Here is a 27,928-nt window from a genome sequence, read left to right on the forward strand (position 1 = left end):
TTTTTTACAACGTGGTTTATTCCGATCCCGTTCAATCTCAGCAGGCGCTCTGATCTCGCGTGAATTCAGAAAAATAAAGTCAATGGAAATGTGTTGACGAGGTGAATTTGTAAAGCCATTCTAAAAAGGTAAGGGCCGTTCTACAGAATAAATGTCTATTAGCTATATTGTCTAAGTTATGCGGTGCCGTAAAATAGTATTTCATTTGTACGAACGGAAGCAAATGTTTGCAGCAAGAGATGAACCGGAGTTCAGATAACTGTGCTTTAGTTTCTGAACTTTATTCTGAACTTGCTGTATTTTATTTTTAGTTTTCACAGTGGCCGGCGACCGTTTCTTTTTGTTTATAAGTGACAAAATCTACACATTTCGCTCCCACGTGTGCCGTTATGAATACAGCTGTCAACGTGAAAGTTGGACGTAATTTCCGGTGTGCTGTTGATATGATTCCGGTCAGACTGTGCAGGTTTTACCCAGCTTGGAAGGTGTTATTGTGGCCGTCTGTCTGTTATTTGTCCAAGTATGTTGGTAAGAGGATACATCTGGTACACACTCCTACTTCGAGTAGATAATCAGATTTTATCTGTTGTCATCCATCAACAGATGTTTTGTTCAGCTACACTCATTGCAAGGTTGTGTCTTACTGCTTTTCGCTCATGCATTATACTATAAATTTTAAAATACTGCTTATGCTGTGAATATGCATAAATTACTGCCTTAATACTTTGTGGAGCCTTCATACGACTCATTGATTTATGCCGAGATAAAATGATAAACAAGTGGACTCTTTATTAATCAGGGAACTTTTGAGTGCATCTGGTTGCACATAGTAAATAGAGAATGCAAATGCATGCCACCCTTGTCAGTTACACATTTATAAGCATTTTGTGAACATTATCCTTCCAAATGTTAATTGTGCAATACTTTGTGTTTCACGTTAAATCCCAAATCACATTCATTAAAGTTTGTGATTGTTATGTGGCAACATTCTATTTCTAATTTCTTTCAGTGTATTTAATTGCTCTTCTGTTCTTTAAAACATTTGAATTGCCTTTTGTAACATTAGTGTCAAATTTATAAATACACTTTACTTCCCCTAATAATATATTGTTTAAATCTTAGCAATGGTAAACAGGTATTTTTATTATAATGTAAAGTTACTCCTTAATGCTTTTCTTTACAAAGTGCTCCATTCGTAAAATACTCATAATAAATACATGTTATTTTGTTTGATTTGTTCGTTAAGTGTTTATTTTGACAGATGATGTGCAGATTTCTGCTGCCAAACTAGGTGATATGACTGACCAAAGAAAGGTGGCAGCTGAGACTACTGTAACAATGTGACAGTAACTCTTGAGAGGGGGAAAAAAAGATTAGAGTATATTTATACTAATGCAAAAAAGCCCTCTTTTTTTCTGGCTTTCCTAGCATGCCTCTTGAGGTGAAGCCTCGTTTTGTTGTGTTGTACGGCTCTCAGAAGGGTCAGGCTCAGTCCATAGCTGAGGGCATCGCCGAGGAGGCTGAGGAGCACGGCCTGATTGCTGATCTCTGCTGCCTGAACCAAAACGACAAGGTATCTGTCGATATACCAGAATTACTTTTGTACTGCATGAGTCCCGCACACAAGAAACCATTCGGAACAAGATAAGGATTTCCCTAAATCACCTAAATGCTTTGCAGAAATGCTGATAACCAGTTTAGAGTATGTTTACTTCTAGTACAACTTGGAGAAGGAGCGTGCCCCGGTAGTCTTTGTCGTGTCTACCACTGGAGATGGGGAGCCTCCAGACAATGCCCTACAGTTTGTGAAGCGCATCAAGAAAAGGACCCTCTCCCCTGATCACTATAAACACCTTTTATATGCACTTTTAGGTAATTTCTTACACAAGGGTATTAAGGAATTCTTTTTTGTAGCTTACCCATCAGAAATATGTCAGCTGCTTTGTCATGATTTATAAAGCAAATGTAACCTCACATTGTTTTCTGTTCAGTCGCTCATCAGCTGTTCTCTGTTTATCTCAGCTTTAGGAGACACAAATTACGCAAATTTCTGCAACTGCGGGAAGACAATTGAACGTCGTCTTCGGGAACTCGGAGCCAAACAGTTCTACCCGACGGGGTACGCAGATGACGGCGTAGGGTAAGCGAACATCCAACTTTTATCACTTCTTTCTTCTCTGTCCTGCTGCTGTTTTAGAATCTCGCCGATTTTGTTGTGTCTAAGGTTGGAGCTGGTTATTGACCCTTGGCTCAAAGGACTGTGGAATTCCATTAAAGACACCTTATCAAAGATGGCTTCTGACAGAACTGTCCAACTTAAGGAAGATTCTGCCAAAGAAATTCCTGAGTCATTCTTACCGGACGTCCAGTTGAACCTCTTGAGCATCGCTGATAAACAGATCTGTGAGCCAGACTCTAAATATCCTTCTTCTTTGGCCATTTCTGATGTCAGGCCAGCTTCAGCGTCAACTGTCTCTTCATCAGCACCAAAAACACAAGCCTGTAGTGAAGGAGTCCCCCAGGTTTCCTTGGCAGCCTCACTGACAAGCTCCCTACCGCCGCTGTCTGAGTCCTCTCTGAATGTTCCTGCGTTGCCTCCGCCATACTTAGACGTTACTTTACAGGAAGCAGACGCTGTGGAGCAGGTGATGAATTTTCAAGATGGAAAAGGAAAACATATCTGCTATACTTATCCTTCACCCCATGAATGTTTTCTTTTTTCAGGCTGTTGAACGTTTGAGCAAGGAGACTTGTAATGAGGTGCCCATCTCTAAGGCGGTTCAGCTGAGTAAAGGAGACTCGGTGAAGACAGCTCTTCTGCTGGAACTGGATATTTCTGTAAGCGTCACAATATACTATGTAGTTCTCTCTCCCTATTGATTCCCATTGCAAAGGTGTATTAAAAAGTCTAAAAATAAAAAAACTCTTTTGGTGTATTCGCATAGTCTCAAACGGAAAACTGTGCAAAAATCCAAACTTTCATTTGAGCACACATATTGAACAAATGAGCCATCTCTCATCATCCCAGATTATACTTGGCCATCTTTTATGGTGTCTTTTCTTAAGTTCACCCCACAGGTTTTAGGTCTGGGGACTCAGATGGTTATAAAAGAAGGTTGATTCTGTACATTCTGTATACTATATTCAAGTATATTCGTTTTTCAGGCTCCATTAAAACTCTTCATCTACAATATTACAAAAACAATCACTGCAATAAATAGGGAAATCTTAGATTTCCATATGACTGGAGTGAAATAAGTATCAACAATGATGTTCTGTTAGAGGTGGCCACATTTACATTTAAAACATCCTGTTATTTCAAAGAGTTCGCGACTCCGTGCTCAGCAGTGAGCGTGAGGTGTTTTCCCTCACAATCACCTGGAGAATGAAGAACTGAAACACTTAATTGTAGCATCACCTCAGACAGGGATTTGAAGCAGAGTTTAGTTAACTATGCACATTTATGCATACGATGGTCAGAAAAATTAAGATTTGTTGTGGCATGCCTTCTAAACAAGATAGGAGGCTGTTGTAAATGAATATTTAGTAATCGACTAATCTATCGATTATTCTTACGATTAATCGAGTAATCGGATAAAGAAACGATACAGTAAAACATTGGTAAATCTCACATAATAGCACAGTTACTATCGCATATTAACATCAGTCCAATTTTTCACATTTGAGCTTCCCTAACAATAACTTTTCTGTAGTTTAGAAAATTAACTTGTAACAATAGTAGCTCACTTTCCAAGTTAACCTGAAGAAAAGTTATACTAAAATCTGAAATTATATTTAATTCAATAATAAAGAGGTAGGCTCACAAATAAAAAATGTCTGTAGTCCAGCTTTTCGTTTATGTATTCCTCTTCAGTCAATTTAATAGATGAACTCTCACCTTGTCCAGATATTTATAGCTTTTGTGTTTATATTAGCAATGGGATTTGACACCTTCCTTCGTCACACATAGAAACTCATCTACCAGCTAAGTGCCGCCACCTATTTGTTGAGACCAGGATGATATGAAATAAATTTTTCTCATGGTTATTAGAAAGCTTGTTTCTTTCTGCTTTGGGAATATTTCTTTTCCTCTCTTGCCATCTTCTTTACTGTGGTTTTCTTCCAAGATAAATTGCGTCCTTGCCCAGCCTTGTTTGTCACAGTTCCAGGGCTCTTGCAGACATTTTCTTACTTATGAAGATCTGGTTTACATGAATATATGATGGTATTCAGTGTATAACGACAACATTATATAACATAGGTTGTTACATTTTTATTTAATCACTAGGCTTTCCCATCCATGACCTATCACCCTGGAGATTCTTTTGACGTGTTTTGCCCAAATGTGGCCGAAGAGGTGGACCATCTGCTCCATAGACTCGGCTTTCAGGACCAGAAGAACCATCGCGTTCAGATCTCTCTTAAACACAATACAAAGAAAAGAGGTAAGATCAGAATACGGTAGTTTATTTTTTTTTGTTTAGACAGCCAAACTCCTATATAAACATGTTGTAACAAATTGAACATCATTTTGTGTATTTTTCACAATAAATCCTCTTTACAAAGTGTAATTTTACATTCTTAGATTTTCTTTTCTTCCCTCCTGAAGGTGCTCAAGTGCCACCACACATTCCTGAAAATGTTTCACTGCTGTTCCTGCTCACTTGGTGCCTTGAGATCAGGAGTGTTCCTAAGAAGGTACTGCATGTTCCAAGGTTGTTCTACAGCCACTTCCGCCGTCTGAGCTTAGTTTGAACATGAGGTTATGACAAAAAACAAGAAGACAAAGTTATTTCAGCAGTCACTTCAATGATTCTCATTTAGTACATGTAAGTTTAGTCAAAAGGAACAAGAATAGTAAAACAAAATAAAAATAGGGTGTCTGTATCAGTAAATCGGTTGTGTTTGTTATAGATGTTAATGAAAAAGATGCAAGTGTTCTTCCCCTTCGCCCCGCAGCGAATCTTTGGATAGGGTGGGCTGAGAATGATCCACCTTAACCGTCGTTTCAATCCGGGGAAAAGAAGAACGCATTTGGAGGCGTCTTTGAATTTAGACAGCCAAATTCATCGCATCGTTGTGACTTAATTGACTTCAAATGCGGCCCTTGAATGAAGAAGCCCCTGAGTTGAGATGGACCCTAATAAGCCAACCCAAGTCATTATTTATGATTTAATCCAATGAGGGTTTTTTCTGGTCTATGTGGTTTGCAGCGCTAATGCTAAAGGCAAAGAACGTCCTACTGAAACGTTCTTCTGCTTCTTCCTGGCAAACTTTTAAAGTTCTTGTCGAAGTTCTAGAAGGGAAAAAATACTTCACTTGTAGTGTACATGTAATTAATTGCACAATGCAGATATGATTAAAATATAGCTCCTTATCATTTTTTGTGACTGAGCAAGTCTACTGGGGCTCAGACTGTCTTTGTTAAGCTCTAGCTCCAGAAAGGAATGCTGGGGTTCAAAGTTTGCTTTGATAAGTTTAGCTGAGGCTGAATTTACTCAGTCCGGGGCCGAAGTTGAAATATTCATCAAACTTTTCTGGTCGCCTGTGGCGGTGTAGAATTAAAATCACATGTAGAGTGTGAAAATATCAAGTTGTAGCAGTACTGAGCTGTGAAAAAAAAAGTCTGAGCTCTGGTCAGGAATGTGCTCTGCACAAGTTTCTTTTGGAAATCTTAAAACACCTTCTTGTACTCATTGTCTTTCTTTTTTCCTATGTTTTAAAGATGGAATTCATATTTATTTTTCTCATGGATGTATCATTTCACTAGATTTTTTATATTTTGGAGAGCATCATTAGTCATAAATTAGTAAATAAACCAAGTTTGTTAAATTGATCAATATGAGGAACATTTAGTCTTGAAAACCGCTTACTGTATGTGACACATTCCATTGCAGTTTTAACATGAAGCTATTTATATTGGAATATCAAATAACAGTGTATCAGTATGGCTAAACATTAAGAAAACTTAACACTGTTTTTAAATATGGCACGTGTGTTGATCTTTGTGAGGTCAGGAGATTACAGGAAAGACAAAGTTCACCTAAACTTGTCCATATCTACAGATGTGATTAATGAGCCTAAAACAGCTGAAAGTGTACCAAACAAAAATTGATGAGGACCCAAATTTATATTTTTAATGAGTAGATGACAGTTCATAACTAATCTATGCATATGTATACAGCTGTGTGAAATTATTCAAGCCACCTATGCATAATTAATGTCTTTCCACAATTTGGTTATACTTTTAGATTAATTCACGGCTATTGAAGGAAGTTGTGTAATTACTTTTTAATTAGGTTTTTAGTGCTTTCAATTAGTGTTTTTTAAGTATTTTAATTGAAAACACAGCCTATGTTTGGGAAAACAAATAGTTTTTCCAAAACGTATCGTAATTGTGAATTAAATGGCATTTAAATAGAAAATTTAACAAGATTTCAGGGAATAGAGCACCTGATTGCACTAATAGGTTCTGATGAATTTGTTCGAGTATTAAAAGCTTACCTCAAGATAAAATGGCCAGCAAAACCATCTCCAAGTTTAATGATTTTTTTATAGTAGTTGAAGCAGCAGCACATTTATTAAACTGTCTCGCACAACGAGGCTAGAATCAAGGTCTTCCGGTTTGCATCGTTAAATGCACCTTTATTTGCTTCAGTGGATGAAACCTTCAGTAGGGATAAAATGCAGAAGGAATTTCTGCCATGGCTGATACAGGCGCAGAGCAGCTTTGGGTGAAACCACATCTGTTTTGTGTGTCTATGTGAAGGCTTTTCTGCGAGCGCTGGTGGAACATACGTCAGACAGCGCCCAGAGGAGGAGACTGCAGGAGCTCTGCAGTAAGCAAGGTGCTGCAGACTACAACCTCTATGTACGAGATCCAAACCTCAGTGTGTCGGAGCTTCTCACAGCCTTCCCGTCCTGTTCGCCTCCTCTCAGCCTCCTAATAGGTCAGACATTAACCTGTTTACTCAAGCACTTTTTAGTTCTGGTCACAAGTTTACACATACTCGTCATAGGCATGAATTCGTGTCCAAAACAAACTACTTGCATGCTTTTTAAACGTATGAACTGAAAACACAAATTGGGACTTTTTGTGGCTTTTCCCAGATTATAAACAGGATCAGAATCACACATACAGGCTCAAATATATACATGTACCACAAGTAATGTTTACTTTAATACTTACCCTGGAAGCTTGTTGATTGCTACGAAAATTGTGTGGTTGAGAAGCAGCTTCCTATGGAATATTTCTCTTCATTTTAGTAGTGTTACAAAGGTATTCTGAACCTCTGTGGATTAGATAAAATTTACAATAAATTAAAACTCAAGCCCCCAGTTCTTCTTCCTAAAATTCATTCAGGTTGTATGTTATTACTATTCCCTAACTGGAAAAAGAAGAGAAAACGGGTTAAGCTGTTTTTGTCAGACATTTTTCCTAACAGGCCACAGAGAAAAAAAAATCTCTGCAGATCACATTTATTTTTTTACTATTCTTGTTTACCTTATTCTTTCTGTCACATAATCCATAGGAGTGTGCTTTGTATTGATCCAGCCAGCTACATCAGTAGCATATAAATACTCTGAATGTTTTCATTTTGTTCTCTTCAACAGTTGTGTATAAATATTGAATGAAGAGTAAGCTTTCATACTGCCATATGTTGCACTATAACACTTTTATTTGATTTTTGTTTTCTTTAATGAGACTTTATGTTTTGGTCGAGGCAGCAACAATCTTTGTGAAGGAACTGGACACATTTTTCTGTTATGATAGATTTCATCCACTAGGTGTCACTGTAACCTCAGAAAAAAAGCAGATTTTTTTATTTTTTTTTGTCAAAGCTTTTAATCACAAAGTAGTCCACTCAGTCTAATTTAGAAGACTCCCAAAGGGTCAACACTTATTTCTCTATTGAATTTTTTTATGCACGTAAGCTCCAATAACAGTTTGGTGTCATAATTTCAGGGTGTGAAGGTTTATTGCTTACCTACATCACTGCTAATAATTTTATCGTTTCTCATCTTTCTTGGACCAAACTGCTGGTCAAAAGCAAACATTTTTCTTCAGCTCATTAAGATAGTTGGCTGGTCATCCTACATCGATCCTAAAAGGATTTGACTGAAACTTACCCGACAGTGAAATTAAGTTGGCTTCAGCTTCACATATACAAGTTGAGTCGTCCTCCAAAACAGCTGTGTCACAGCTCTCGACCTACCCCAATGTCAGTTATTTTAGGCCAAACTTGCCAAGCGCAGCACCTTTTTTTTCTTCGTTTCCGTGGTGAACTGATGCAGAAACCTCTCATCCGGACAGTCTTGCCCTCGTGAAAAATGGTGCGTTCAAGGCCCCGCAGGGCAACATCTGTTGGCTGGTTTGCGGATGAGCCTCGGAGCTCTGGGAGGACAGGGGAAAAGGAAAAAAAAGTCCAGGGTCTGTCCGGATCATAGGTTAATGGTCAAATCTGGCTCAGAGTGTCAACTGGACAGTGCACGTCTGCAATTTTTCCACTTCTCCTGCTTCATTACCTCCACCGAAGGAAAGGTGTTTGCTGATGTTGTTCACTAACTGTAAATACCAGGGGGAGATGCATTTAAGCCCAGATGTCTACATCCCACTTCAGGTTGAACGTAAAAGTAAACTCAGGGTATAAGTTGAGGGAGATTTCTACTGCTTAGAGCCAGCTATCTTGTTAAATGATCCATTGTTCCATTGTGTCAAATATAAACTTTGGGGTTACAGCCTCAGGGAAAGAAATGTTCCCAGAAATGCTCCATATGAGCATTTCTTTAGTTTACTTTACTGCTGGGTTGCAATGAAATAGTGCAGCTTTTAGCTCTCAGTTTTTTTTAAGCTTGATTTTTACTTCTGCTACCAACTAAATCAGTATAGAGGGAATCTAGCACTGTAAAACAAGTATTCACCCCTTACAGTTTTCTTCTGTTTTTCCTTTTATGCTACACTTAATATGACAATTAGCCAAATAACCTAAGTCAGTGCAAGTTTCAAGCCAAAGCCACTTTTGACCAAAAAAGAACACAGTCTCAAACCACTCTCACAACTACTGTGGTATAAATAGCATTTCGCCTTCAAAACTTTAAGCTCTGCTCTCCAGCAGAAAATCCCAAAGACTGACCATCGGTTTTTGACCTTTAAATTGGGTGTTCTGAAAAAAAAGCTAATGAGCCAACGCTGACACAAGCAAGTCCATCTCTGGATGGCTAAAAATAGCCAAAATGAAGGTTAAGGATTTAAATCGGATTGAAATTGTACGGGGTAACCTTTCGGAGGCCGTTCATGCTCTGAAACTCTCAATGGAACTAAATTAAAGCACATCTGCAAAGAAGAGTCGGCCAAAATTCCTACACATTGGCGTGAGAGGCTCGTTGGCAGTCGTTGCAAACCCATAATGGCAGAAAGTAGACTTGGGGTGGGTTTTGATGTCCTTTTTTTGCTCTTTCATCACTAAAATCATTTCTTGAAAACTGTACTTAAGATTTATGTGTGTTACATTTGTCTGATATAGATATTTTTTGGGAGATTAAGCATGTGAAGTCTGGGGGAACAAAAAGCAAAACCAGAAGAGATCTGTGAATTCTTTTCACTCTGACAAATACTTTTGTCCTAAGAAACTAGACCTGCACCATACATCACTCTGCTCATTTTAATTTTATTCCAACCAGATACATTAAAATGCCTTTCATTATATGGATTTTTAAATGGAACAGGTTCTTAGGTTTTTAAAACGGTTTGATGAGAAATCCTTCTTTAATGCTAACAACCTCCCTAATTTTTCGTGCAGCCAAATAAAACGATCCATACGTCTCAGAAGGTTTACACTTTTACCATAAGCAATGTTGCTGTCTTATTTTGTAATCCATAAAAACAGTACTTTTGCATAGAAATTCCATCACAGACACACATAAAATAGATTACACTAGGTGCACTGTGATCGACGATTCCCCTGAAAATGATAATTTCAGAATACATTTCAGGGGATTCTTAGACTAAATTTGTTGGATGAGAATTCATGTTCTTTTTCTCTCAAGTGGATAGTTCAAAATGTGCCCTGTAGTCACTTGCTGCTAAAAAAGAAAAAAAAAAAAGTTTTGTCTCAGAAAGTTTTTGAAGATAGACATCTTTCGAGTGGAAGAGAGGTATCATCGTGTCGCAGGACTGCAAGATGATGGATTGATTTTGTTCTGCTTCAGACATGTCCTGTCACTCAGTGATAGAAAGGCAGCAACTGGAGCGCTGTGCACTTGTATGGGATTGTGTTAAGGTACACGATACACCTTCTGATGGAGAGGTGTGAGCTTTCACTGACGGAAAGAACTGGATCAGACGTATTGTCCAAAAACATCTAGTTTTGCTTTGTTGTTACTTTGACAGTGTGCAGTAAAATTACTTATTACCCTTGAAACTTTTGTGAAGTGGAAGGAAAAGGACATATTGTTTTCAGGTGTTTTCTTTTCTTTTTTCAAATAAAGTGTGTTTTTTATTTATTTGCAGTCCTATTTACTCTGATACTCTTAAATCAATTCAGTTCAAGTTTGTGCAGTTTATTTTCAACGTACAGCCGTTCATCATGCTGGAGTGAACACACAGCATCCAGAAAATCAAGAACCACTCCAGATAGATCTTAGTCAGGCAAAGTTTAAAGAACTGTACAAGCCATCACTTGAAAATACATGGAAGGACCTTTTTTGTATGTTTAAAAAAAAAAAAAAAAAAAATCAGAATTAACAGAGAAACTGGTTAGAGCCCACACTTTTCAGATTTTTATTAGTTTACATCTCGAATATTTCTTCTAGTTGAAAATCGTGCACTACTATGTGTGGATCTCTCCAATTAAATTCCCACAAACACCTTCAAGTTTTGGGATGGAACATGAAATAAAATATGATTATTTTTTTCCAAATAGTTATACATAGTTAACTGTATTTTGTTTTTATGGTGTAAAAACTTTAAAAGGCATCATTGATTTTTTGTAATCCATCTTGCTTTGGCTTAGTCCTAATTATTTCTTAACATTTTATTCAGAACTGATTCACTTTGATTTGCTTCAGTGCTACAAACACATCGATTACAGAAGAGGCAAGACCAGCCAGAGTTCTTGGTGCATTTTGTTGATTGCAGCGTCTTTTCTGTGCATTAGGGAATTTTTTTTCTGTCCCAAAATAAGAAACTTCAGTCTCTGCTGTGTTTTATCCACCAGCATAGAGTTTTCACAAGCATTTATTTGGTTGCATTTTAAATAAGATATTCTTTTCATGTCAGTTTATTCTGGAACTTTATTACATTTTGTAGGCCGTTTCCACAGAAATGTGGCAACAAATCTCCTGCTACTTTGAAATACTTCTGTTTTTTTTCTTTTTCACTGAAGCCAAATACAGTCAGTCCTCTAACTCTAAAATCTTTGTGCTGATCGTTAACACTGATATATTGACTGCTTTGCTACTCAGTTTGCTTCTCGAACTTCTGCTTTCTCTGTTTTTGGAAAGCAGAGATATTTAGTCAAAGGGACAAATGGATGTCAAACGGCAGAGCTGCTTCTCAGGCACTTTGAGCCTCCCAGACGTTGGATGAACCCAGAAAGAGATGGGGGAACAAATTCAGTGCAGCTGTTTTGTCTTTGTGAGCAATTTAGCAGAAAAATGTGTTATTGTAAAACCTCAGCTGGTTACATTTGCAGCAAATTTACTCATTCCTCCGTCATCCATCAGGCAGATCCAACTAAAACGCGAGCGAATGTGGAGATAGCGCGTCACATAACTCTCAACCTGCCACCTTCTTGCGTGTCTAATGAGCGGCGCAGGTCACTGCTTGGAAACCCTGCGCTGTTGCTACAGGGTCAGAAATATCTCGTACTTTTCCTGATTTTCTCTGACACCTCGTCACGCGCATTACCTTAAAAAGGGCACCTTCATGCCTGGCATTGAAATAAGCTGTGCATAAGCAATCTGTTTCCTACTGGCTCCACATCTGGACACCTGGGATTCTATAACCCTGAGTTTGTAATTTCATAAATATAGAAATGTGTCCCAGAAACAAGACCGTAACCTGGGTGGGTGGGTGGGGGGGGTTATTGAGGATAGATTGGTATAGGCAGGATGTCTCAGTGGACCACGGTGACTTTCACATATCTCTTTTTCCCTCCTCCCCTCTGCTCTGTCATGGGTGTAACAAGATCTTAGCAAGACAACAAGATGATTGACATTTTTGCTTGCCTTTCAGAGCTTTTGCCAAAACTGCAGCCCAGGCCTTATTCAGCAGCAAGGTAAGTTGACAGAAAAAAAAAAAAAAAAACAAGTTTGTTCTGTTTGTATGCAGTTGTTCCCTGACATCCAGTTTTTACCAGTTTTTATCTGGAATAACACATGTCCATAAGTGTGTGTCTTATTTTGCTCTGACGGATTGTGGGGAATTACTTTTTTTTCTTATTTCTTCTGGGTATTTTCAGGCTCCACAAACAGGGAAGATTAGGGGTCCCTGCAACAGCTGTGATAATTTAGGAAAAAGAATTGAATTGTTTGGTCCCTTCAACCCGTTAGCCTTATTATATTGAAGTGGATTATGGTTGGTCAGTAAATCTTCAAGTTTATGTATTATTATTAGGCCATAAGCTCAGAGTTTGAATTTATATTGTGATAAAATGCATTATGAAATGTAGACGCATTCATACACCCATGACGCATTCATAGGAGATGTATGGTGCCATGCAGAAACAGCAATACTTGTTGCAGATTTCCATGGATCTGATGGGTGTTTGTGGAGGTCTTTTTTTTTTCCCTACACAACTGATTGGACTTTAAATATTGCATAGCCTTTAGCCAGTTGTGCTTAGCTTAAATAGGTCGAGCATTCCTTCTTTTAGCCTCACTTAGCTCGTCATTGATTTGCTTGTCCTTTCAAGCTACTGCCTATTAGGCTTGCTTTAAAGCTCATGTGGAACAGCAGCGTCTAATGCAATGTCAGAACTTCCCAACTGCTCTCATTAGTCTCGCACTTTGGCTGCGTATTTATGCATGGGTATGTGTGTGTTTGTGTGGCGAGGCGGAGAACGGACAGGAGAGAGGGTGGCTGTAGTTTATCAGATGGTGCACAGACATTAGAGACTTGCATTATTGATGCTGTGGTCAATAGAGGTCTCCAGTGGCCCACAGGAACTGGAAAGTGAAGGATGAGAAGAGCACATAGTGCTGTAACCAGCAGCAGGGATGAGAACACAGAGGCGGTGGAGACACATTTACTGAAGCCAGGCAAGCAGAAACATTTACAATTATGGTCACATTTGCTGGTGCCAGGCTGCAAAGAATATAGGGTAGCCCAACTAATTCTGGGGAAAATGTGTAAATGGTAATACATTTATGTTTTTTGATAGAAAATAGCAATAAACAGCCCTGGAAAAAAAAATAAAGCAACTGGGGATTTAATGTATGAATGATCTGCTCTTTCTTAGGTACAGTAGTTATTTAGTTTAAACTCCAAGTTTTCAAAGCAACACTTGGAGTTGCTTTGGGGTGTACAGTGTGCACCCTGAGACCCAAGGGCCATACAGGATACATTAAAGCCTAGAGTTTAAAAAAGGGTATGCATATTTCTCCCAGGACTGTATCTTGATATTAAATAGAACGTGGGTAGATGGGTTGATAAATATTAATAAAAGTGCTTTCACTGTTACATTAAGTAATTCAAGAAACATATTTTCAGTTGTATTAAAAGTCATTGAATGTTAAAATTATGTATACATTTTTCAGTGTTTATTTCATGCTTCATTTGCTTCACTGCGCCAGGAAATATAATAAAATATTGAATAGTATGAAATATAATGTGCCTCTGCAGTTGCTTAGATACACTCTTAACATCCGATTGGTTAACCTGCGCTGCTTGTTAACTAGATATTAACCAGAGCAGTGGAAATCCTGCCCACTGATCCTGATTATAAGGACTTGTTGATAAAATAAATGCCTATCGTACAGCCTTCAATATTTAAACAAATAGTGAGATGGCTACATATTCCCTCTGTAAGAAATATATGCAACATATTTAGTGAGCATTTATATGGAATTGTCCAACATTTGTGGTAAATTTAAATTGACTGATACATTTCAGTGTCAGTCAAGAAATGGCTGATGGAATTTTATTGATTCGTCGCCCAAAATAAACTCTACAAAATATTACTTGTGTATTAAATATTTTTTTCTAGTCCTATTTTAATCAGAATGTTTATAGTTATTTTATTTATAAATATAACTTTTAGTTAGAACAATGTGGCAATTTTTGCATTTGATTAAAAAAAAGCAAAGAAAAAAAAATTCTGATTAGTTTCAAAATTGTAATGATTTAAACTTTACATTTATAGATAAACAGGCAACTCTTATTAGCCTTTTATTGATATACTGTACTATTGGCTGTTCATGAAGATTTTTCTCTTTTCCTTTCTTTCATTCTCTGTATTTTACCTTATTTTCTAATGTCTCTTTTTCTGTTTGCCCATTGTTTTCTATATTTATGCCTTATGCAATCACTCACTGTACTTCCTCTCTGTTTCCTTGTCTTGTCCTCTCTGGGTTCATTCCTGCAGTTCCCATCTCAGGCATCCGGAAAAACTGTGTTTTGTCTTCAACGTGGTTGAGTTCCCAGCGTGCTCTGGGAGGCCCACAGGCAGGCGAGGCTTGTGCACCGGCTGGCTGTTTGACCTCGTCAATCCTGGCCTGGTTTTCCCTGAGAAGGCTGAACTGGCTCTGCCAAAGGTAATCATTTTCCAGGAGAGAATAAGACTGAAATTACATCTAAATCATCTCTAAGTGCCCACATCAGCTGATAAAGTGCTCAAGTCCTGTTGAAGTTCAAAGCTTCCTTCCTCCTGAAATGTGTCGGCTTGGATTTAAGCTCTATTTAATACACATGTTCTGCTTTGGAAGCTCTTCAGGGTAACAGGCAGAAACAATCCGCTTTGGACTACTTGTGTGCAGCTAATTAAAAAGAAGAAATTGCCGACTCAATGGATTCTAGCTAAATCACACATTTTCTCATTAGAGCATTTTAGAATAATGAGTAGATCAATTATTAGAATTGCTGGGCCCAAAGTGGCTTTACAGCACTGTTGTAATGAAGCTCATTATTTTAAATGATTTGTAATGCTTTCTGACCTCAGATTCATGTGAGTTTGAGACCCAACTGCTCCTTTCGACCTCCCTCTGACCCTTCGCTGCCCTTCATTATGATTGGACCTGGAACTGGAGTGGCTCCTTTTATAGGCTTCCTTCAGCAAAGGTATGACCAGCTTGATGGCTAGTTCAACGGGTTGAGTGCCAGACCGACTGATTGAAGTTGTAATGTCACTTTGCAACAACAAGATTGCCGGCAACCTAACCAAATCAGTTCTCCTTTAAGATTCCTTTCACTGGTTTACCTTGGTATAAAAGAACAAGGGAGTTGCATTCATTACTCTTCAGAAATCTTCCACGTTTTTTTGTTGCTAAATTTAGTTTTGTTGCCACCCCCATCTTTTTCCCAGATTATATATAATCTTCTCCCATAAACTTCCTGTTAAATGTATTTTTTTTTGGTTAATGAAATGTTTTTTTAAATGTTTATTGCTGGCTACAATACAAAACCAAAGTCACCTCATTACTGTTTTATTTAAAATAAACAGTTTCTCAAAGAGTAAATCTTCTTAGCTTCAGTGAGCAGCCAGTTCTAGTTTTTAAATATATCTGGGTTCTTGGGTACATTTGGCAAACCTGTGACTCACTAAGACGGTATTAAAGCTTTTCTGTTGTTGATTTTTCCGTGATGATCCATTTTGTGTTGGTGTTACTTCACACCTCTATGTATGAGAGAGACTTCCTTGAAACTTTTTTTTCCTTTTTGCAGTCGGTCAGAAGGTTTCAGACACTCAATTTGGCCATGAGGCGATTGATTTGAACTATTCTCTGTCCAGGATGGAATAATGATGCAGCCATAGATATTCAGTAAATTTAAAAACAAGAACCAGATGCACACGTTTGAATATACTGTAAATATTCTACTGTGCACGTTTAGTCAGTTAACACAACAGTTGAAAACAGAAGTTCATATACATTGAATAAAAATGTATATTTTTATACATACAAAACTAAACAATAAAGCTTAGTTTTAGTTTATTAGTTTATTTGAAACAGGGACAATGTGCAAAACACATTAATAAAAAATGCTTTGCACCAGATTTAGCTTAAGCTAGTTTCCATCTTTAGCTCCTGAGTAGGAAAGTTAATAATACAGTCTAAAATCATAAAACTTGCAATGAAAGTCCCTATATATCCTACATACATACACTGTACAAAGTCATATAATTACAATATAGACAGTACTAAATATCACACTTCTGCTCTGTAATCACTAATGCCAAGATTACAGTTTTTATTTTTCATCATTATCGTCAGCATGTCTTGCTGAAGCTCTCTGTAAGTGCTCCTTGGGTCTTGGACAAGTCTTTTGATTATTCTTTTGGCTCTTCTGTTATAAATCTTGCAAGAAGCACCTGGTTTATGGTAAAATTATGTTCTTTTCACTTCCGAATAATGGCTCCGGTTCCACCCACTGGAACATTTAGATGTTTAGAACTGCCTCTGTTTATTTGCAATGAGTATGTTTTGGAACAGTAATACTTTTCTGCTTAGGTCTCTTTGCCTTTACGAGTGATACCCCTCTGTGTAATGGTTTGGTGATGACAAACTCTTTTATTGGCCATCAGTTAATATTAAACCACCTGTTACTGGCTTGTGCTCGTAGCACGGATGCTTCTAAATGCTGACAGATTTCAGATGGTCTCTTGGCTTTCTGGACCAACAATTTCCTTCACATGCTCAAATTATATTTATTCTCTTTGTTATTCCAGAGTTTCACCTATAACTTTATTTGTGTTGTTTTGATTGCTTTGTATGTGTAGATTACTTAGGTTTCATGCCAGCATCTCATATGAACTTCATGCTAATAGATATATTGGAAACATTGACACGTTTAATACCTGTTTTAGCAATTGTATAGAATTTTCGTGAGAGAAAATCCTCAATGAATTCAGAATGATATTCAATCAAGCCATTTGTTGCATTATCATTACATTTTGGAAAAAGAACCATTTAAATGCACTGTTTTAACCGTCTAGTGGCTGCTTATTGTAATTTAAGAAGCCCCAGTGATACAAAATGTATTTTTTTTTTCTTTAAAGTAACTTTGAACAAGCCGCAGTTCTAACAATCCCGCGAAGCACAGATGATGTTAAAAGCCATCTCAGAACTTAAGTATCTTTCCTTCTACAATTATAAAATGAACAAAATAATTGAACCTTTGAAGTTCTTAGAAGACTTTTCCATTTTTTACCCATCAGTAGACCATTTAGAGGGCAGTCCTTCTAATTATCTGTTCATAGTTAAAGGAATTATAATTGGGACGCTTAAACTTTGCCTGCCACTGTGAAATAATGCACTATTTTCAGATCTCTACTTTGAAAGTGTCCTCGTCAAGAGCAATACATAATGCACTTGAAACTTGTCACAGTTGTTTGTTACAAAATTAACACCTGCTGTAAGCTGGTAAAAATGTTCATGTCAAGTCAAAGTGGTGCAGACAGTGACATGTACTCATCCTTGCTAAAAATGTGCTCCCCGTTATGAATATTCACCATGTTGAAGTAGTATTAAGTGCACATCATCTTGCATATTTTGAAGTAACCTGCAGAGACAATTAGGTGTGACGCAACACAGCGCTTATAAAAGTCCACATCACGTAAGTTGTAAATCTAGAAGCGAGGGCTGCGATCACGTTGGGGATTATTCCGGATGCGGTCCTCGTTCCTGCAGGAGTAAATCTGTCGTACTCAGATGGGCACGTTTATGACTCCTGTAATAAAGAACGAGGATTCAAAGCAGCGCGTGGGGTGTTATTGATTTGAGAATAAAAAGTCCAGAAGGTGATGGCTGTGTTAATGGCTTAAATCACTGCTTGTAATTGCTGACTATGTGGTGTGAAAATACTGGCTGTCAGCCAAGTAGAATGCAAGTACAGTAGGTTCTTACTAATTAGTTAAACCAACACTTGCTCAGGTTGAGGAGCTCATTGATTTAAAGGTAAACGTGAAATTTTGCTTGAAGTTAAAATTGATGTTTACTCAAAAGCAAGACGTGTTCATACATCTTGCTTATTTCCCTAACTACTGGCAAATTACAAACTTCAGTGTATTTCATTGGGATTTGGTGTGATAGACCAACACAAAATAGCCCACAGTGAAGGCCACAACGTACTTCATCTGAAGTGCCAAAATAGACTCATTGACTTAGACCCACGACAAAAGAGAGGCATCTACCTGCCAAACTTGACACCAAGCCCTGGTACTGAGCTCTGTTCAAACGCGAATACAAACAGTCCGCGACCATGTGACGGTGTGTTGACTATTCGGTTTTTAATGAAGTGTGTGGGAGCCTTTATGAAGTCGGAAGAAAATTATACCCTTTTTTTTTTTTTTTAACTGTAAAGAGGTGAAGGAAAGGGTCCACATATAATGATGCCATCGTTGTGTTTTACCAAGTGAAAGTGTACAGATTCAGTGTTAGTTTGGTTTTTGAATGGCTTAAACCACTGGCACTGTAGCTCAAAACCGCATGAGCAGGACCTGTCAGGTAGCTTCAGTTTGACAGACGCCTCTCTATCTGAGCTGATGTTCATGCATTTAACCACAGCTGCTGTGTCTTGTCAGAGAGCAGACTAAGCCTTTTTTTTCCCCCACTGCTCTTCTTTAGTCAGACTGACATGTCTAAGTCGTGGGTGGCTTTGTGTAAATGAGGTTGCGCCCCAGTCAGCTCCAATTGTCTCTAAATCCCAGCGACGTCTGCTGTGTTGTGGCAGGTCTGCATCAGTGTGAGATTGCTCTGAGAGGTGACACGGCGGTGGTTTGACGGATTGTCTATGGCAGGAAGGCTCAGAATGGATGACTGGTCATCTGGGGTAAGGTGTTGGAGGAGCCGCTGGGATGCAGAAGAAAATGTAGACGGCGCACGTTTCAGTGCTGAACGGACCACACCTTTAGAGAGGCTCAACTAGAAAGAAGCACAGCGCTCTGTGGTTTTCCAGTCTTATTTATGTCTTATTCCGGGGGGCAACTATTGCTCTTTGTAATGTTAGACAAAAATACACATGTAGGCCATTTATTAAAGCAGGGTACTCAGGCATCAATTGCCTGTAGAGGGATTTGTTTCATAATACAATGCACAGTCCTTCATCAAATTCTTCCAAGAAACTTCAGTTTTTATTTTATTAAATTTCCTTTATTGATCTTTTTTTTTTCTTTTTCTCTCAAGAAGCTCTTTGCTTCTACAACAAAAACCCTGCAAAATCGATTCATCAGCTCAACTGTCCTTTCCTTCTCCTCCTCTGCCGTCTCTCTTATCCTCTCTGCCTGCTAGCTCCAGATCGTCCTCGAGGATTATATAAACCTGTCATGGCGTGGCATTGTCGCAGCGTCTAACCCGAGCTTTCCAAACAAAGCCTCGCCGGCCGCCAGCGCCGTCGCTCTCCGATAGGAGATAACAATCGGCGGTTTGTCAGCGGGGCGCCGTATCTAGCCTGCAGGCACGAGGTGGGTTCTGTTTGGCAACAAAACAACACAGGAACGCTTCGATCTTCCTGCCTCTCCTTTATTTTCCCGCCCCCACTGTTAATCGATGGCCGTTTTCAAAAGTACTTTGTACAAGTAAAGAGCGCTGGTAACAAGTGAGAGAAGAGTCTCCAAAGGTCAGAGGCTCACTTGGGGCGTACCGGGAAATTACAATGATGCCCCCGCCCCTCACTCTCAGTCATCTTGTATTGATCGCTGTTTTTGTTATTTTTATTATAATTATTATTTTTTTTATTATTGTATCTACTTAGCTATGAGCAAAAACAACCAAACGAAAGTCTTGTAGCAAGAATTAAGCTTTTATCTTATTAGCAGCATTTAAAAGCCCCATCTTTTGAAAGACAAAACATCAGACAAGCGTAGTGCTGGTTGTGCCTGCCAGCAGCCATCTCTCACAAATTTAGTATGACAGTTTGTATGAGCAGATATTTATCTTCCATTAATCATTCTGAACAGTCATTTCGCTATAAAAAAAAAAGGCTGACTGTGTATTGGAGTAATTGTGCTGTGTACTTTCTCTGAGCTGATGTATTTGGGGTTTGTTTGTTTTTTAAATGAACACCGCCACTCAGATCTACCCTCATGGAGCTGCAAAGATAAAGATGAAAGATATGAAATGATTCTGATGTTTACCAAGTCTTAACCTCAGCTTCCTTCGCAGTTCCACCCTCTCCCCTGCCCCCCGCTGATCATCTGAATGGAGCTGATTTAGACCCCAAATGGAGTTCTCCGCGGATGCCGCCTTTCCCCTCGGGATCGTATTGCAGGCTGTTATAGCGCGGCTATGTGATGTGATGTGATTTGTATTCAGGGAAAGGCGCCGGTGTGGTCTACTCAGAATGGAACCCAGGTTTTTCATATTGGTATTGATCCCTTTAGGGCGGGCGGCGAGAGGATAGGGAGAGAGAGTGACGAGCCCACTAAAATGAGTTTACTTGAGGCCGTTGGCAGATCAGAAGAATCTCGTCCAGGATGCTAATGGATAGGATCTGAGCGTCCCGATCAAATCAGCCACACAGCTTTGCTACACAGCCTCATGCAACAACATATAGTTCAAACAAAAGGATTTCTAATTCACCAGTTCACTTTGTATTTAATTAACAGGAGAAAACTTTTGCTGTGGTATTCACAATCACAGCTTTGTATTGATTTGCTTTTTTCTTTCAAGCTAATTAGTGTCTGGCCTTGACTAGCAATTGATTCATCTGTTCATTTTTCTAAAAAATGTAATTTATGTAATTATTGTTCAACTAAACTTGGTCGTAGACAGAAAATCATGTCCGGTGTTCAATGTGCCCTCAAGATATACAGATTATATTTACTCAGATTTACTGCAGATTACTGACTACATACCACTGTACTGTTATTATTTTCACTTCAATCAGTTTGTCATATATCAGCATACTAAATACATGCATACGCAAATAAAAGAGCAACGTTTTGATGAATGAATCAAAATAGATGCAGTCGAAGATGTACACTTTATGAAGAAAATATGAACTGATTGATCAATTTTACTGCGTACATTGCTGATTGACAACTCCATTTAAAGAGTTTACTCTCAGATTTTGTTTGAAAATCTCCCTGGGATTCAGTTTATGTTTGCATGTCTCTGCTGCTGATTTTGCAGGATCCGAGTAGCCTCCTCCTGCAATCCCGTCAATGGTTTTTAAATTTTTGTTTACAACATTGGTCCATGATAGAGACGCAGCACGTTTTTAACACTGAAAAACTGATTCCTATTCTGTTCATTTTGCCTTTCCCATCCTTGGCTTTAAAATGTCCAAATAAATACATCCCATTGTGAGCTGGGGTGTGCTGGATTGTACCACCTCAACCATGAAAAAGGATGGGATTTAAAGTTAGTATGATATCTAATGCTTATTTATTTAGTTTAAAGAAATACAATGCGAATCATGACTACATAAAGTAATCGGATTTCTTTGTGTCAAAAAGAGGAGAAGCAGAATCGGTTCACTTTGTGTTTGCCACTAAATGGATATCAGGCAAAAGGGATGCAGCAGGGAAGGAAAACGGGCTCAGCCGATCTCCATAGATGGTCATTTCAGCTATCCACAGAAAGGGTAGTGGACAAAGATAAGTTCCGTGGACTTTCAGCCAACTAATCGCATCATGAAAGATTTGGGGTTAGCTGTTATCTGGGAGAGAGCTGTCACCACAGCAGCAGGTGTGTGGCACAGATAACCACATCTTCATAGCTGCTTTGTGGTGCTGTGTGGTCTACAGGGGAATGTGGGAGGTTTGCCAAACTCCAAAGGAAACACTTTTTGGGGACAGGTGGACAAAAACACACACTGACGATGCCCTGTTTTCATTCTGAAAGACATTTATTGTGTTTGGATGAAATGTAGTCATAAGTGCAGTATAATGTCCTCGCTTCTGCACACATGCTCATTTCCTCATTTGAAGCAATTGTGGCTCTCATTTTGCTGTCACTACAGCCGGTTTGTGACAGCAAAATAATAATTGTGTCAGTAATTGTGTCGCTCCTCTTCTTTAACCTCTAGTGCGAGGAAGGACTCGCTCTCTTCCATCTGGCCTGGTTGCCTGCTTGTATTGATTGACTGCTAACATCCGGTGTTTGACTTTCAGAGAGGAGGAGAAGAAGGAAAACCCCGAGGCCAAGTTTGGTGAAACCTGGCTGTTCTTTGGTTGTCGCTACAGGAACAAAGACTACCTGTTCAGGTAAGCTGAACATACCCAACATATTCTGTATTGGTTAGCTTCTCTGTCTAGTCACATATGTGCAGCTGTTGTTTGAAATCAGTTTCTTCCACCTCAATTATTCTGAAGGTTTTACTTAGATGTATGAGGATGAATTTGATTAAGGTTTAATAAAATAGTGGAAAAAAGATGCCATAGTTGAATGAAGGTAAAGCTAAATAGAGCGACACAGCACCAGAGAAGAAACTGCTCTGGTAGTATAAAACCAAATGTATTTTTCTTTTACCTTGGTGTCGTGTGTATTGAAAATGTAACACTTCACATCACCCTGAACTCACTGTCACACACTGAAACATACTTCTACAGTATGGGAAGAGAAACTGGCCAAAATTGGTGGGAAGACAAACTAAAAACAGAAGAATTGCATAAGAAAAGCTTTTAGAGGCTTTGGAAGACCTGGGAATTTGGCAGAGCTTCACCTTCTAAGGACAATGAACCTAATTTTGCACAGAAGAAACACCAGAACTAAAGTTTGTAAATGAACAAAGCAGCTGACAGAGATCTTTTCCCCCCCAAAAGTCTTTATTCTATTACTGCAGCAATTGGTGGTGGATGAATTCCAATGGGAAGAATATATATTCATGCAACTCTTCTATGGTTTTCAAGTGTAAAATTTTATTTTAACACAAATATATCCTTATATTTCCTATTCACAATAATATACCACATTGTTTTGGCCTATAACATCAAATCTTAACAAAATACGCTGAAGCTTGTGGACATAAGACGGGGAAATGTTATACACGTGCCTTTTCTGTTTTTATGTAAAGCAAAAGCAAGACATTTCATGTTCTGAAACTGACAATTTTTTGCTGTGTTTTGGTTTTTTACAACTTTCGTTTTGAGTTCACTTTTACCTTCTTGTTGTAGTACTGGCCAGAAGTTATTTATATAACAAAAAAAAAACAAAACAACTAAAGCCACAATCCCTTCTCATCACCACTACAGCTATAGATAAAGTTAGCAAGTAGAGGGTGGTGGAAAATAGAAAGATTTCCCCTGATGCTGCGGGAGACCAAACAGAACGTAAAAGTGGAGACGGCATCGGGCTCTAATTTGTCATCTGGACACAAGGCCCACTCCAAAAGAATGCTAATGTGTGCTGCACGTCTTCTGCATGTGTAACTGAGTAACTAATGTTGGGTGTCAGCGTTCTTTATAGCTTGTACTGCGGTTGTTGAAAGCCACTCTTGAAGTGATTTAGTATTTACTAACCGTTTGAGAGTTAAAGAAGCTGGAGTAAATCACAAGCTCTTTTGTTCATTGATGGGAAAGTTCTTGGTTTAATTCATTACTATGACATAAATGATGAGATTTTACCAAAGGTGCACTGAATATTTGTCTCCTTCTAGTTAGTTTTGAGGAACTATTGTCTAGGATATTGGATAAGTTTCCCAAATCAGATCTGCAGATGATTGTCACTCCTCTTCACCTCTTTGGCTTCTGAATATAATACTGTTAAGGTATTCTGTACCCATCATATCTCCACAAAAGCTTTTACATCTACTTCTTGTCTGGAAGCATGATATTCCAACTCATTCTACAGTAAATGGATTGATTCAAACACTTTTTAGCAACATTTGTTGCAGAGGTGAGAAAAATCAGGACTTACATCAGTTTGTCAAAACAGTTTTTCGCAAGTTGGCGGCCTGCTAAAATTTTTACGCACATATAAAGTGAAAACAAACTAAATGTAGTTAAAAAACTGTCAGTGTTTTGCAATAAAAACAGATGTTGCACTTTTACAAGTGTGTTTAGAAAATGAAGTGTGAATTTCTGACTATGTCCTTGCAAATATAGTCACTCATTATACAAAGAACTAACCAGCTGATTCAAATACTGTACAAGAAAATTTTAATTAAAATTTTTCACATAGGGTTTGAAGTAAACTGCAGTGGCTCCATTCATGAATCTTTATGCACCATTTTGAAGCTTGTTTTTGAATGCTCATTCCTACAGATTTCTATCATCAAAACAAGTAATATCATTTTTATGTATGTCAAAAATGCTTATTAGATTTCTTCACAGTTTTGTACCTTTGATGTTTTACTCATTTTGTACCAGATTCTTTTTCTGGAACCAAATCTTTGTCTGCTACAGAAAATTTTGAGTCAACTTGGCGTCACTTTCTATGTGTTTTGACTGCTGACAAGTTACCTGTGGTTTTATGAGTGCAATAAATAGTCATATATGTATATCCATCCACTTCCTTCCACTCAGTCCACGGTCAGGTCTTTGGGACAGCAGACTAAGCAGAGATCCCCACACTTCACTCACTCTATTTCAAGGGAGAGAGTCCAGACATGAGGAAAGCACATAACCACAGAGGAAGGTAGGAATGTATATTGACTAGTCAGTCAGTATTCACATAGTCATACCTTTTGAGTCAACTGTCTCAAATAGTGGTATGAACCAATATAAATAAGAACAGGGTGTAATTCAAAGATTTCAAACAACAACATACTCCCAAGGATTAAGATGTGAAAAGTTTTTGACAGTTCATCTCCGTGGACCTTGGTTAAAATTAATTAGTACAAAATGGCTGATGTGACATAAAAGTAAAAAGAAAGGAAATAGCTGTCAACGTGGATTCATGCTTTGTATATAATTTCAATTGTAAATACAGCTAATGGTTATGTTGTCTGTCTCTAATCACACCACTGTCTGTGCATCCACAGCCTGTCAGCTCTGTCAGCTGGCTGGGCAGATTTCACCTATAAAACTAGCTGTCAGTTGTCATTTATACATCAGTAGGGGTTGCCCTTTTCTACATTGAGAACCAACAAAAAAGAAATAAAAGCCCCGTATCAAAGCACACGGAGAAAATATAAACATACTTTTCCTGGAGCAAGAGACGCTGCATTCTCAAGCTAAAATGATTTCATCTAAAAAGAAGAGGTTGCAGATGATTGTTTTCTGTTGGCTGTGTCCAAGAGAAATCTGTGAAAATACGCTGGCAGAATTTTCATCATCTGTCTCTTGGTACTAAATCCACATTCACCTGAGCAATACTAAAGGTCTATCTTTTTATTGTTAAAAGACTAGAATGGAAAATAATGGATGGCCATAACTTACTATAAGCTATCATCCAGCGAATATATCCTCCTTCTTATTAATTTTCCTCGGCTTAACTCTCTTCTGACTTCATACTAATTGGTCAGCATTTCCGGTAAGGGCACCAAGCGTTTGTTGATTGCCCCGGTGCTGATGGAGTTCCTTTGAAAGATGAAATAATGCGAACGGATTAGCATCGTTAATGACACAAGAACATATCACAGAGGATGTTGTTTGTTCCTCTCTGTTTCTCCTATCCCTTTCTTAAATAGTAACTCCCAGGCAGGTAGTGGGCGTTGTTTGTTCACAGTGTGGGCCTCTGTGATGAACACCCCCACAGTGTTGACCAAAGTGATTAGTCTGTTTTATGAGCCACCCATGAAGAGTTGTGCTCAATTTAAATAGGTTAGCAGAATGAGAACAACATGCCATCAGCTAAATGCGCTGCCCGCATTCATCTCTGTGGGATTTATCTTAACGCAAGTGCAATTTGACGTCTGCCTTTTCACTACTTTGGTTTTTATTTTTCCCCCCAACGTTTTGGATGCTCAAAGAAAAAGTTGAGCTCCGGTCCAAAGAAGCGGGTGCAATTACGATAACGTCAAAACAGGATGTGATCAATTCTCAGATAAAGGCCTGAATTCAAAAATGGGGTGCGTCGCAATGCGACACAGCACTTAACGTCCCAGTTGGAGACTGATGCCTGTTTGTCACATCAAACATGCTTTTCTCTATTCTGCACTTATCCCTTACCCCTCCCTATGCTTCCCCAGCTTCTTTACAGCAGCTGATTTCATGCTGTAGAGGAACCTTGACTAGAAAATCACACTGGGCTTTGTTTCTAGTCTTCGATACCGCCACTGGCTTGTATGCGTATAAATACAGCAAGTAGTCTGGCATGTGCAGAATCCTCTATTTATTGTCTGCTTCTTAGAACTTGGCCTTCATTTGTCATCTGTCTGTTTCTGCTCACGGTGTTATCAAATCTGAGATGATTTATACACACACACATCTAACAAAAAAAAAAAAAACAACACAGCAATTTCAGTGTCTTATTCACCCTTTTTGTCTCATTCATCAAACGTCCAAATGTCCAGGACAACGGTGCAAAAGCAAATAGAAATTCACATAAATCAGCCCTTTTTCAGCTCAACTCCTTTTAAACTATTTTACAATTTTAAATCTGTTGTCATACCGAGGGTGGAACAGTCGTGCAAACAAATAAAACCAATCGAATTTAATGTATTTATCAATATTACAAAGGTAGAAAGAATGAATAGATGAAATCAGCAGCTCTACCCCTGATATTAGAGCAAAGCGTTGACTATTTGCTGTTGTCAAAAATCTCATGAAACTCATCGTTGTCACTTACTTTCTAATTCCCTCCCATTAAAAATAAACAGACATTGACACCACAACAGGAATAAATCACTTTATTCCTGTTGACAAAGTATGATTTCTACCAACCACTCAACACCAGGAGAGTAACGCTACATTACTGTTTAGATGATCTTAAAGTGACGGTATTTGTATCAATCTATCTGAGCCTCAAGCCTATTGCTGTCCCCCACAGGTCAGCTGGAAAGGACAATTTCCCTACTTAAAGTAACTTGATGAGTTAGCAAGCGTTGAGGGCTACTTTCCCTTCTTACTAATTTGTCTCTAAATTCAACAAACTCGTTGGTCAAACAATTAGATATTATTTAGTGTCTGATTTCAATTACAGCTTGTATAACAAGTATTGCAGGGAGCTGATGAATGTGAATCCTCGAAAGAAAACAAAGAACACAAGGTTCATCACTTTAGTATTCACAACACTGCTTGTGGCTTTGTATAGAAAAAGCTTATCTCAGTCTAGGGGTTACTTCATAACATAGACCCCCTAAGGCAAAGACCTTCACCCATGATCTTAGAGCTGTGGCTTGTTTTGTTGGAGTTTGGCTGCGTGTGTGTGTGTACTCTTTCCGACTGCTTAGCTTTAAACAAGATGTTCTGAGCTACAGTAAACCTCACCTCCCTCAGCACCTTCCTCATCCTCCAATAGCACCCCAGGCCCTATAAAAAACATTGAGATAGAAGAGCATAAAGTTGGCAAGCAGAACACCGACACGGAGCAAGGTTAGACATAACTGGAAGGATGGGTGGATTGATTGTGAAAGATTGGTAGAACAGTGACCTGACCTCGCTTATGAAATCTGGATCCCAGTTTTGCATTTCTCTTGTTAGACAAGTTAAATTGGTTGTCTGGCACAGTTTTGTTCAAACCTTTTCTGATTCAAAATGCTCAGAGGGTGTTTTTTTGGCTCAGTGAATCATGGCATTACCATTTAGCAATATGCTGGTGCCATCAAGGAAGAGTAAAAATCAACTCAAAAAGCAGATAGTACAGTACAGTTTGGCAACATTTTACTTCATTTTTAAATCCATGGTGTCATGAAACCCTGACCAGAGCATCTGAGATCGCAACACCTACA

At 38.5% G+C, this 27,928-nt stretch overlaps 1 protein-coding gene across 5 annotated transcripts in view; it reads left to right on the top strand.

Moving 5' to 3' along the window:
• Positions 1 to 21: 21 nt before the first annotated feature.
• The window catches only part of mtrr (5-methyltetrahydrofolate-homocysteine methyltransferase reductase), a 34,652-nt gene continuing 6,745 nt past the window's right edge, over positions 22 to 27,928 (top strand). Inside the window, exons 1-14 of one of the 5 annotated variants that reach the window (XM_032551543.1) lie at positions 456 to 520; positions 1,429 to 1,573; positions 1,719 to 1,872; positions 2,023 to 2,140; positions 2,225 to 2,403; positions 2,485 to 2,645; positions 2,725 to 2,838; positions 4,289 to 4,445; positions 4,610 to 4,698; positions 6,770 to 6,950; positions 12,236 to 12,278; positions 14,586 to 14,754; positions 15,159 to 15,277; positions 22,269 to 22,361. In XM_032551543.1, the coding sequence (XP_032407434.1) occupies positions 1,430 to 1,573; positions 1,719 to 1,872; positions 2,023 to 2,140; positions 2,225 to 2,403; positions 2,485 to 2,645; positions 2,725 to 2,838; positions 4,289 to 4,445; positions 4,610 to 4,698; positions 6,770 to 6,950; positions 12,236 to 12,278; positions 14,586 to 14,754; positions 15,159 to 15,277; positions 22,269 to 22,361 (1,721 nt within the window). In that variant the 5' untranslated portion in view covers positions 456 to 520; position 1,429. Of the gene's footprint in view, positions 129 to 389; positions 529 to 1,428; positions 1,574 to 1,718; positions 1,873 to 2,022; positions 2,141 to 2,224; positions 2,646 to 2,724; positions 2,839 to 4,288; positions 4,446 to 4,609; positions 4,699 to 6,769; positions 6,951 to 12,235; positions 12,279 to 14,585; positions 14,755 to 15,158; positions 15,278 to 22,268; positions 22,362 to 27,928 lie in introns of those variants that run through there. The other 4 variants (XM_032551542.1, XM_032551540.1, XM_032551541.1 and 1 more) reach the window with 4 other exon arrangements.

The sequence above is a fragment of the Xiphophorus hellerii genome, chromosome 21, assembly GCF_003331165.1.
Source record: "Xiphophorus hellerii strain 12219 chromosome 21, Xiphophorus_hellerii-4.1, whole genome shotgun sequence".
NCBI classification, from domain to species: Eukaryota; Metazoa; Chordata; class Actinopteri; order Cyprinodontiformes; family Poeciliidae; genus Xiphophorus; species Xiphophorus hellerii.